This window comes from Macaca fascicularis, chromosome 3 (genome assembly GCF_037993035.2).
Source record: "Macaca fascicularis isolate 582-1 chromosome 3, T2T-MFA8v1.1".
Taxonomy (NCBI): Eukaryota; Metazoa; Chordata; class Mammalia; order Primates; family Cercopithecidae; genus Macaca; species Macaca fascicularis.
Window position 1 is genome coordinate 6,705,589 of NC_088377.1, and position 12,626 is coordinate 6,718,214.

The 12,626-nt window shown below is 39.8% G+C and overlaps 1 protein-coding gene across 7 annotated transcripts in view; it reads left to right on the forward strand.

Moving 5' to 3' along the window:
- The window catches only part of DSCAM (DS cell adhesion molecule), an 855,708-nt gene that overhangs the window by 566,200 nt on the left and 276,882 nt on the right, over positions 1-12,626 (forward strand). For all 7 annotated transcript variants that reach the window (XM_065541361.2, XM_065541362.2, XM_074033985.1 and 4 more), the window contains one exon: positions 886-1,164. In XM_065541361.2, the coding sequence (XP_065397433.1) occupies positions 886-1,164 (279 nt within the window). The remainder of the gene's footprint in view (positions 1-885; positions 1,165-12,626) is intronic.

Below are 12,626 nucleotides of genomic sequence, written 5' to 3' on the forward strand. Positions count from 1 at the left end.
ATAAGAATTTATAGTTAATGGTTGTTATTAGTTGGACATAAAAAAGAACTTTAACGATAAAATTGGAATATTTATTTTACTTTTATTTTTTATTTTTTGGTTTTTTAGAGACAGGCTGGAGTCACCCAGGCTGGAGTGCAGTGGTGCCCTCATAGCTTACTGCAGCCTCGAACTCCTGGGCTCGAGGGATCCTCATGCCTTGGCCTCCTCAGTAGCTAGGACTAGAGGTGCACACCACCACAGATGGCTAATTTTTTTAAAAAATTTTGTAGAGATGGGGGTCCCGTTATGTTACCCAGGCTGGTCTTGAACTCCTAGCCTCAAGTGTTCCTCCTGCCTCGGCCTCCCAAAGTGCTGGGATTACAGGTGTGAGCCACCACATCCAGCCAAAATTGGAATCTCTGCTTCTTCAGTGGGTTTAGAATATTCCTATTTACAAGGCAGGAAACAATTAGAAGGGGCAACAGTAATTGCAGCGTCATAGTCACAAAGCAGGAAAGAAACCTCCTCTTGTATACATCATTTTAAAAGGCTTTGAAGGAAAAGCAAACCTAAATCCCCCTTTCGCACTATTTACACTACAGAATATAGTCTGAAACATTTTCATTCAAAAATAATTATTAAATTTAAAAAGTCTGTTGAACAAAATTAGGTTAAGTAACTTGCTGAAGTACAAATTGAACGACGCTTTTTATTTAAAATGATGAGAAAATTCAAATAATAGAAGCATAATTTCAAATTGGCTACACTTCCTGTATTTCTATGCTGTATCTATGATTGTCTGTACTACTCCTTCAGTGCCATGTACAGGGTTAAAGGAAAAGAAATGTAGAATAAGCATGGTTGGTTATTATCTTCCCTCTGTTACTTTCTTTTTTCTTGCAGTTCCACCTTTCATACAACCCTTTGAGTTTCCAAGATTCTCCATTGGGCAGCGGGTCTTCATCCCGTGTGTCGTGGTCTCAGGGGACTTACCCATCACCATCACTTGGCAGAAGGATGGCCGGCCAATCCCTGGGAGCCTTGGGGTGACCATTGACAATATTGACTTCACAAGCTCCTTGAGGATTTCCAATCTCTCCCTGATGCACAATGGGAATTACACCTGCATCGCCCGGAATGAGGCCGCCGCCGTGGAACACCAAAGCCAGTTGATTGTGAGAGGTAAGCAGAGGAACGTGAGCCACGTGGCATCCATAGAGTTGATTTAACAATGGTTTAGGATGATGTGGCTTGAAATATTGTGAAAATAACTAGAACTTTGAAATTCAGTCTTGTTTCAGTAAAAAAATACAACTCTGGAACACAGCCATGAATTCCCCTAAACTCCAAGATAAGGCTTTATTTACTTAAAATATGTTTTAAATAATTAATAGCTAAGAAGGTGGGAGCCATAAGGTTTAACTCATGAACTAAGGCTTCCGTATGCTAACCCAATGAGTTTTGAGGACTAACGTTGATGAGCTTTTGCTTTATTGTATTCATATCATATTTTAATAATATTTCTTATTTCAATAAATGGCTTTTTAAAAATATGTGTCAAAGCTATATATCAAAGTTTTTCCAAAGAGCCATAAAATAGCTTTTCATAATGTTTGTTTGAGTTTTAGAAATGTGGTTTTCTTTGCCCATTTATTCTATTTAGCATTAAATATATCATTATTTTGGAAAGCCATTGCAACATTTTAAAATTAAGCAGAGTATGGTCGTATTTATTCAAAAGAATTAAAATAGCATAGGCTAACATTCAGAAAACATTGGCAGTAATCTCATTACATCTAAACTGTAAACATCAGTCTTATTTTGAACTTCTATTCAAGTCACCAAATTCCCATTAAGGCTCACACTCTTCATCTATGAAATAAGCTGCTAGTGTTCTCTAATGTGTATCAAACACAGACATTCTGTGATTTTTAAGATTCTCCAAGAGTACTATACATTAATCTACCATTACAATATTGCAAAAGTAACTGTATGAAGTTAAAGATTTATATTAACAATGATTATTTGCATTTTAAAATTCCCCAAATTGTGGTCTCAGAGTAGTTGTTAGGAGCGGGAGGATTTCTGTAATTTCCCAGAGAGTGGAGATAGCTCTTTCTTGAACAGGAGATTCTCATGTCCTTCCTCAGTCCTTAATCCTTGTCCCCTTGATAACTCTTCTGCCTTTCCGACTGGGGAGAAATACACTTTTTATCTACTTGCCAGCAAAAGGAAGTGACACAGACTTAGAAGTCATAGGAAGAAGCTAACTTTGTATTTCCGGAAAAAAAAAATGCCCCAGGTGAGTAATTTAGAAAATATATATTCAATTAGACACAAACTTAACATCCTCATGACATTTTTCTCATTTCCACCTTGCTCTTTGGAGTGGAAGAATTAGGATACTTGATTTTTTCCCAAAATTTGAAAGATAAATAAAAAAAGGGAGCCAAGGTAGTATCTGTTTCCCAAGTGTTTTCTTATAAGCAGAGTTGAGTCTTGGGTTTGTGAAGGGCAAAATAGTACATCAGCCTACTTTCTATGTAATCTGCTCTGAAGGATCCAGGTCAGGAATCTGAAATGTCAGATAAAAATGTGCAGGGATGCTTTTTGTACCACTTGCCCTTGCAGAAAAGGCAACCAGAAGTTTTTAACCAAGACAAAGGTCAGATGAGCTGAAACTGAGCCTAGCTATTTGGGATAATGTAGCTGATCATGACATGATTAATGTCTCCATGTGGTTGTTCTTCAAATATGTTAAATAAGATTTAGTTAAATTAATATTAAATCACCAGTGAGATAATGCAGCCTAGAGGAAGAAAATGTGCTTCACAAACAGGTCAGTGTGACTGGAGAAACAGACAGGGACAAGGTGGTGTGGGACTGTGGTTCTCAATCCAGACAGTTCTGTAGAATTTCCTGGGAGATTTAAGAAAACACTGATGTGCATTTTTTGGTCCCAAACTACACCAATTAAATCATAATCTTTAGGGGTAAATCCATCTTCCAGATCTCTGGGGAATTGTTCTTTTTTTCCCAAAAATCACTAGTTAGTGATTCTGAAACTTTCTTGTACATTCAGATTGCATAAGAAGCTCTAAAAAGGCCCTGATGTTCAGGATGAAGCTCCCACCAATTAAAGAACCATCTTTGGAGGTGGAACCCACACATCAACAATTTGTAAAATCCACAAGTTTATTCTAATATGTAGCCAAGTCTCAGTCCCAGCCCCCTGAGTCATTAGAACATGCAGCCATTTTAGAAGTGTGGATTTTTTTTTCTAGATTAAAGATTTGGCACTGTTGACTGTAACCACCGCAGCACCCTGGCCTGATTTATCTTTTTAGTTATCACACTAGTAGCTGTCTGAAGAATGGACTGGGTTAGAAAGCAAGAAGAGTAGTTAACAGGCTATTTCAGACTTTCAGGCAAGATAAAAATGCCTTGGATGAAGATGGTAATGTTAAGGTTATGAGAAGCAGTGGAATTCACAATCTATTTTGGTGGTAAAGCAAACAAAACATGCTTGTGGAGTGAATGTTGCAAATGAGATAAAAAAGAACCTTTAGTGGAATCATGCTTTGCCTAATAACAAGGTGAACGAAAGTGTCTTTAGCAGAAGCAGAGAAGAAATGATGAAGAATGGTTTTGACAAGGGGAATGATGGTCAATGATATGGAAGAAGCACCTGTCCTAGCAGTCACTAGAGCACTCCAACATTTAAGGCCCTGGAATAAGAGGAGGAAGAATCAGCAGAAGAGACGAAGAGGGAAAAGGAGCAGCTTGTAAAGGAGGAGAAAATCTAGTGAACTGTGACACTCTGGAAGCAAAATCGGAACTAAATTGAGAAAGAGGATATTAAACAGTATTGAATCCTGCTGAAAGTAGACAAAGAGGAAAACCAAGAGTTGGTCACTAGTTTAGGAAGATGGATATTGTTTATGACCTTGATGGCTATTGTTTATGACCTTGATGGCTATTGTTTATGACCTGGTGTCATTGCAGCAAGGGCCTGATTAGAGGAGCTTCAGAAAAGAAAGAAGGCCAATGTGCAGGAACTCAGAAAACACAACTATTTTTATATTTTTAGGAATTTTGCCATCACAGGAGGCAGTAAAATGGAGACAAAGTTGGAAATGGACATAGGGCAAGAGCAGGAGTTATTTTTAAGACTGGATACTTTACAGCATGCTTATATGCTTATGAGAATGAGCCAGTAGAGGGGAAAAAAATATGTGGCAAGATAAAAAGGAGGTTATTACAGGGTCAAAGTCCTTGAGTTAGTGAATGCAACCAGAATTCTTTGTACCAGTGCAGTAGTATGTTCAAAGTAGTATAATAACCACGGTGTGAAGCTCCAGTAGGTAGCACCAACAGAAATGACTGAAAATTATAGGGAGGAGGAATGTTTTGGGTCAAAGAAGTAGAAAAACAAAAATTATCTAATGGGACCATCACAGAGTAACAGGTAACACATTTATCCTCCTACTGCAAACTAACTATAAATTGGACTGATATGCATAAACAAATTCATGCAGTGAGCTCCAAATTCACCCCAGATGGCTGCTTGGGGTACTTTGTGCACATGACAAGGGAGTGCAGAGCCCAAATAGATCACAGTGATCTTGGCAGGTGGAGAAAACAGAGAGAGAAATTGAAAGATACTGAGATGATTACTGGGTATTGAAGGACAAACTACTGGAGATTAGGGAGCTATTCAAAGAAAGATCTCTAGAAATCTGTACAGGGCTCCTTTGCAGTTTCAGCTGAATACTGTTCTTCACATGCAAAGGGTGCTAGCAGAAGTTGCACACTGCTTGGGAATGCTGGAGTTCTAACTAGCCAGAATAGGGGAATTCAGTTGAAATCTCAGAAAGGCCACCCACTAGGAGTAGAACTAATCTAGCCCCAGAATAAGGGTTACTCTAGGCCAGCCCTGAAAAGCCTAAGAAGATTCTTGACAAGATAAAACTTCTCCACTAGTAAGTTAATTGTGTGCACGTACAACATTTGACACTAAAAAGGAAGACAACAAAATCCAGACCCCCAACAGCACAGCATATCCACAATGTACTGCATTCAGTAAACACAGGCACACCTCATTTTATTGCACTTTTCTTTTTCTTTTTTGAGACGGATCTCACTTTGTCACCCAGGCTGGAGTGCAATGGGCCGATCTTCACTCACTGCAACATCGGCCTCCTGAGTTCAAGCAATTCTCCTGCCTCAGCTTCCTGAATAGCTGGGATTACAGGCATGTGCCACCACGCCCAGCTAATTTTTGTATTTTTAGTAGAGATAAGGTTTCACCATATTGGCCAGGCTGGTCTTGAACTCCTGGCCTCAGGTGATGCACTCCATTCGACCTCTGAAAGTGCTGAGATTACAGGAGTGAGCCACCATGCCCAGCCACACTTTGCTTTATTGCGCTTCCCAGATACTGCATTTTTTACAAATTGAAGGTTCGTGGCAATCCTGCATCGAGCAAGTCTTTGGGGACCATTTGTTCCAACAGTATGTGCTCACTTCGTGTCTGTATGTCACATTTTGGTAATTCTTACCACATTTCAAACTTTTATTATTGTTATGTCTGTTACGGTGATTAGTAATCAGTAATCCCTAGTGTTACTGTTACAATGTTACTATTATAATTGTTTAGTAGCCATATGAGATGGCAAACTTAATCAATAAATGTTGGGTGTGTTCTGACCACTCTACCAGCCAACCATTTCCCAGTCTCCATTTCTTAACTTCCCTATTTCCTAAGACATAACAATATTGAAATGAAATGGTCTCCAGTGTTAGAGTGAAAGGGAGAGTCATTACACATCTCTCACTTTAAATCAAAAGCTAGAAATGATTACATTCGGTGAGGAAGGCATTTGAAAGCCAAGATAGGCTGAAAGCTAGGCTTCCTATGCCAAACTGTTAGTCACATTGTAAACACAAAGGAAAAGTTCTTGAAGGAAATGAAAAATGCTACTCCAGTGAACACACAAATGGTAAAGTGAAACAGCCTCATTGCTAATATGGAGAACGTTTAAATGGTGTGGAAGATAAAATACAAACCAGCCACCACATTCCCTTAAGTTAAAGCTTGATCCAGGGCAAGTCCCTAACACTCTTCTTTTCTATAAAGGCTGAGTGATGTGAGGAAGCTGCGGAAGAAAAGTTTGACCTGGGGTGATTGTAAAACTTAGCACATTGTTTGGTAGTCTGGGTTACTAGGAAGATTTGTAAAGACTTGATCTAAAATAAATTAGCTGTTGTCTTGAGGAAAATATAAGAAAACAAAAACAAAATCCCAAAAGCAAAAACCTCTTAGCTGTTATGTATGAGTCAATAAGAGCCAAATCTCATAGCTCTTATGACAGTGGACTGATGGTTTCCCTGATATCCTGCTCAGTGGAGTGACCTTAGCATTGATGAAGCTGTTAGAAATAAAGCATTAGGCTTCATGACAGAGCACTTCTGCCCTTTGCTTCCTGTTGTGGTCTTTGCACCACTCACAGGAAAGTACCAACACAAGAGTTCCTATTTGTGATTCCAAAGGAGGTTCATTTTCTCACCCTTTTTTATATCTTCTGATGAGTCCATGGTTTCTGACTTTTAATGGTGAACTGCCACATAGAGAAACAAACACATTGGCTAAAATAGTAGTTGACTGTCAGTTGACAGGAAAAATGAAAATTATAGAAGGTTTCTATTTTATTGTCATCTATTGATCCAATTTTTGATAGAATTCTCATGCTATGATTTTACTTCATTCATTCATCCTTACCCAAAATATTTCTTAAATATCTGTTTTATAATCGGTATTATTTTGAGTGTCGAGGATACCATGGTGATTAAAATAAAGACAGCAAGTCTCTGCCCCATAAGGCTCAAATTCTAGTGAAGGGAAGAGATAATGAACAAACAATGTCAGTTATCTACAAGGACTATGAAAAATAAACATGTGGTACATGGATTGAGAAAGATGGGGATGAAAATAGTGTTTTAGGTAGGCTGGACAGGGGAAGGCTTTCTGGAGAGATCTTTGGGCAGAGACTTGACTGAAGTGAAGGCGTACGACCCAGGGAATTGTAGGAAGCGAGTTTTAAGCAGAGAGACCAACAAGTCTGAAGACAGAGTGTGGAGTGAGTTTTGTGTGTTCACAGCACAGCAAGAGGCCCAAGGTGCTTCCTGTTCAGTAAGAGAGGACAGAAAGTTTAAGGCAGAGAGATAAGCAGGGGCCAGGCCATCTATTCTCAGAATGATGGGAAAACATCGATTTAATTTTCAGTGTCGTAAATTAAATCTTACCTAGACTTTGGCCAAGTCCCATCTCAACTAAATGTCACCGAGTAGAGAATGGCGGTATTTATCCATGCACTCCCTCCCACCTCCACCAAATGGCATTCATTAAAACTGAATTTCTGCCCACGTTTACAGCTAGGGAAACCTAAATTAATTCTTTGGAAATATATAGCAACTTAGAAGCCATGGCTTCCACACGTAAGACGCTGGACTACATTTAAAACTAGAAAAATGCCTGTCTTATTATAACCATAATATTCTTTATTTAAAAATAAAGCAACAACAGAAGTAATCCCCCCTCCAACACACACAAAATAAACAGATCAAGCCAAAGACCTCTATATTTTAAACAACCCTCATTTTAGGCAACACCAGGAATAAACTTCCTCAAAGAAACCTATTTGAAACTTCAGATACTCTCAGCCTATGTGGATCCCATGACAAGATATTGGTATTTTGGAATATATATCAAATTGTTCTTTTTGGAGAGACAGGAGTGCTGGTTATGTGCATGGAATTATGATTCACAGAAGTGTTGGCAAAGTTAGCCATATTGCCTCTTGGAGATATGATATAATTATGTAGCTGAACCTATTCGTCTCTTTAATTACTCCTCCTCCCCACCAGAAAAACCGCTCTGTATTAGTCCATTTTTATGCTGTTGATAAAGACATACCCAAGACTGGCTAATTTGTAAAGAAAAAGAGGATTAATGGACTCACAGTTCCACGTGGCTGGGAGGTGAAAGGCACGTCTTACATGGTGGCAGGCAAGAGAGAGCTTGTGCAGGGGAAATCCCCTTTATAAAACCATCAGATCTCATGAGACTTATTCACTATCACAAGAACAGCATGGGAAAGATCCGCCCCCCATGGTTAAATTACCTCCCACTGTATCCCTCCCGCAATATGAAGGAATTGTGGGAGCTACAATTCAAGATGAGATTTGGGTGAGGACACCACCAAACCATGTCATGCTCTATTGGAAAACCAACTATATTGGCAAGCAGGCTCACCACAATATACCAAATAATGTGTTATACTAATAAAAGGAAATCAAAATATCATCTTTAAAAAAGGAAACCAACAAGTTTGGGGAATTATACACCCAGACACTATAGAGTACTGGTGGTGTTTTTGTTCTATCATAAGTTTTGGCCCAAATGGCAGCAGTCCCAAAGGCTTCAATCCTTCCATCTCAGGCTTTGTATCTTGTTGGCCAGAGTCCTCCTATGAGGCTGTCTTCTGCTGTCCCTCAGATGGCACTTCCGTTGGGTCCACTCTTCTCAAAGACCTCGGGCTTTGGGGGTCACCCTGATCTGAGTTATTAACTTAGCCATGCTCCATTTCCCTAGTCTATAAAACTGAAGTAATAACATTCATTTATTCATGTGTCCTTTCAACACGTAGTTACAGAGTGCTTTCTGTACTCCAGATCTGTGCTGTGGGCTGGGCATACCATGGTCTATGAGAAATGAATGGTTCTTATTCTCATAGCGTGCACAGCCTAGTGTGGGAGACAGACTATTAAACAGAAATACCAAATGAGTGTAGTAAAGGTTATGGTAAGTGATTAAGGGCTCAAAGAAGCACTTAATCTTATCCACAGCATCAGAAAAAAAAATGTGCCTAAGTGAGCGCTAAGCTAAGATGCAAATAGTAATTGGGAACTTGTTAAACAAAGATATGAAGAAGTCTGTGTGAAGACTCGGTAGCAACATCGGTCTTGGGGACTGGATAATAGACAGGGTTTTAGAATGGTTGGGGCAAAGTCTGCAAGAGGAGAATGTCACAGAATGCAACTGGAGACCAAGGGCTCAAGTCATAAAAATCCTTTAAAATATCCCAAGAGTCTGGATTATACCAAAGGGCCATGGGAATATGGGATGCTTTGAAGCAAGGAAGTCACATCATCCAATTTGTGTCTTAGATCCTTTAGGTTGCTGTGTGAAGAATGAATTCAAGTGGGACAGTTGGTGGCAGGTAGACCAGTTAGGGGGCTGAGAAATCTAAATAAGAGACATATGGGCCTTGTCCTAGGTTGGGTTCCCTTGAAAGTAGAATGTGAGGTACAGAATTGGCTGGCAGGTTATTTATTTGGGATGTCATTCCTGGATCCCAGAATGGAAAGAATGAGATCAGAAAGGAAGAAAAAAAATCAATAAAAGTTACTTTAATGAGCTGGTTGCTGCTATGGGCAACTGGAGCTCATTCCTACTGGGAGCCCTCTAAGGAATCACATAGAACAGTGGTTCTTGAAGTGTGATCTCTGTACCAGCAGCCTCAGCATCACCTGGGAGCTCATTAGAAAGGCAAAATCCTGGATTCCACCCCAGACCTACTGAGTCAGAATCAGTGGAGACAGGGTTCAGCAATGTGTGGTTTAATCAGCTCTTCAGGTGATTCTGATGCCCTCTAATATTTGAGAAGCGTAGGCATAGAGCAGGCCTCATAATTGCCCCCACTGGATCGGAGGAAAGTGAGGCAGAGAATTTATACCCTGACTCCTGTCCCTCAGTGATGGACAATTGTTTTTCACATCTCAGGGTTGCACCAGTAAGGTGGGTAAAGGCTCATGACTTCTGAGAAGGCCTGAGACAGCAAAGAGAGGGACCCATCCCCTTAGTGCAGTGTCCTGGCAAAGTGTGTGGAGGTGGAGCTGTCCACCCAGAGGTGCTGAAACCGGGTGGACAGAGGGGCTGTGCCCCTTTCCCACATAACCAGACTACTCACTATGACTGGGGTGTGGCAGTGGAGACGAAGAGAATTTGAAGCTACATTTTCAAGAAATAATTATCAGTATCTGATTAAAAAAAAAAGAAATAAAAGAAGAGGATATGAAAGGAAATTCCATTTTTCTTGCTTGAGGACCTTAATGGATGGTGGACAGGAACAGGTACCATTTTGGAAACTTGAGTTAGAGGTACGTGTGATATAAGTTAATGGTGGGGGGATATGGTGGTCTACACACCAAGAGAAGATGAAGGCAATCATCATTATGGGAGTGGGTGAAATAGCTCAGGAGGTTTGTTGAGTAAGATGTGGAGAAGATTGAAGACAACACCCTGAGAAGCAGGAGAGGGCCATAGTAGAGGACCCTCTCTTTAATAAGCAAGTAAAATAAGAATTGTCTTGAGGGCAATTCTGGGAGGGGTCAAAGGATGGAACTAGGAGTACTTGAAACCCACTGAGTCCTCAGGAAATGCTCACTTTTATTACTAAGTGACTCCTGGGGGGGCTCCTGATTCCTTTAGGACAATTTCTTAGGCTGCCATTTTGTAGAAAAAAATATGTGGGTCAAATATTAATAATTTCTTTAAAAAAATCTCTACTTTTAAAAAAATAAACTGCTGCTTACTTTAAAAAATTGGTAACTCTGTTGTCCCTAGGGATAATGGTCATTCCCAGTGCTTAGAGCATACGAGGATGATGTCATTAATTACATGTTAAACACTGGGTCCTCATTCAGACACTCCCCTGCCCTGGAATTTTATTCTTAGCTGGTGATGCAGCTGTCTCAAAGTGATGGCAACCCCCAAGGGACTGTATGCCTGTTGTCTTCCCATTAGGCTCTGGGCAGGCAAAGAAATTTGTTTAGAAACTTATTACAACTTTTCCCAGGAATCCATCACCTCTAATTTTGCCAGGCAGAACTCAACCCAAGCATACTCTTTTTTTTTTAAATTATTTTTTATTATTATACTTTAAGTTCTAGGGTACATGTGCATAACGTGCAGATTTGTTACATATGTATACTTGTGCCCTGTTGCTGTGCTGCACCCATCAACTCGTCAGCACCCATCAACTCGTCATTTACATCAGGTATAACTCCCAGTGCAATCCCTCGCCCCTCCCCCCTCCCCATGATAGGCCCCCGTGTGTGATGTTCCCCTTCCCGAGTCAAGTGATCTCATTGTTCAGTTCCCACCTGTGAGTAAGAACATGCGGTGTTTGGTTTTCTGTTCTTGTGATAGTTTGCTAAGAATGATGGTTTCCAGCTGCATCCATGTCCCTACAAAGGACACAAACTCATCCTTTTTGATGGCTGCATAGTATTCCATGGTGTATATGTGCCACATTTTCTTAATCCAATCTGTCACTGATGGACATTTGGGTTGATTCCAAGTCTTTGCTATTGTGAATAGTGCCGCAATAAACATATGTGTGCATGTGTCTTTATAGCAGCATGATTTATAATCCTTTGGGTATATACCCAGTAATGGGATGGCTGGTACCATTCCTTCTGAAACTCTTCCAATCAATAGAAAAAGAGGGAATCCTCCCTAACTCATTTTATGAGGCCAACATCATCCTGATACCAAAGCCTGGCAGAGACACAACAAAAAAAGAGAATTTTAGACCAATATCCCTGATGAACATCGATGCAAAAATCCTCAATAAAATACTGGCAAACCGGATTCAGCAGCACATCAAAAAGCTTATCCACCATGATCAAGTGGGATTCATCCCTGGGATGCAAGGCTGGTTCAACATTCGCAAATCAATAAACATAATCCAGCATATAAACAGAACCAAAGACAAGAACCACATGATTATCTCAATAGATGCAGAAAAGGCTTTTGACAAAATTCAACAGCCCTTCATGCTAAAAACGCTCAATAAATTCAGTATTGATGGAACGTACCTCAAAATAATAAGAGCTATTTATGACAAACCCACAGCCAATATCATACTGAATGGGCAAAAACTGGAAAAATTCCCTTTGAAAACTGGCACAAGACAGGGATGCCCTCTCTCACCACTCCTATTCAACATAGTGTTGGAAGTTCTGGCTAGGGCAATCAGGCAAGAGAAAGAAATCAAGGGTATTCAGTTAGGAAAAGAAGAAGTCAAATTGTCCCTTTTTGCAGATGACATGATTGTATATTTAGAAAATCCCATTGTCTCAGCCCAAAATCTCCTTAAGCTGATAAGCAACTTCAGCAAAGTCTCAGGATACAAAATTAATGTGCAAAAATCACAAGCATTCTTATACACCAGTAACAGACAAACAGAGAGCCAAATCATGAATGAACTTCCATTCACAATTGCTTCAAAGAGAATAAAATACCTAGGAATCCAACTTACAAGGGATGTAAAGGACCTCTTCAAGGAGAACTACAAACCACTGCCAAGCATACTCTTAAGGTGTCAGATCTGAGGAGTATGGCCTCAGTTCTTCTTGGTGTAAGTACATGGATGTTCCCAGTCTTAGAATTCTTATTGTAACTCACAAGTTCATTTTCATGAAAGGGACCTACATATTCACTGGTACATGATAAGAAATCACTTAGGGATTGAATATTTAAATTCATGACAGTCTTCTGTCAAAATTTGAAGGAAATG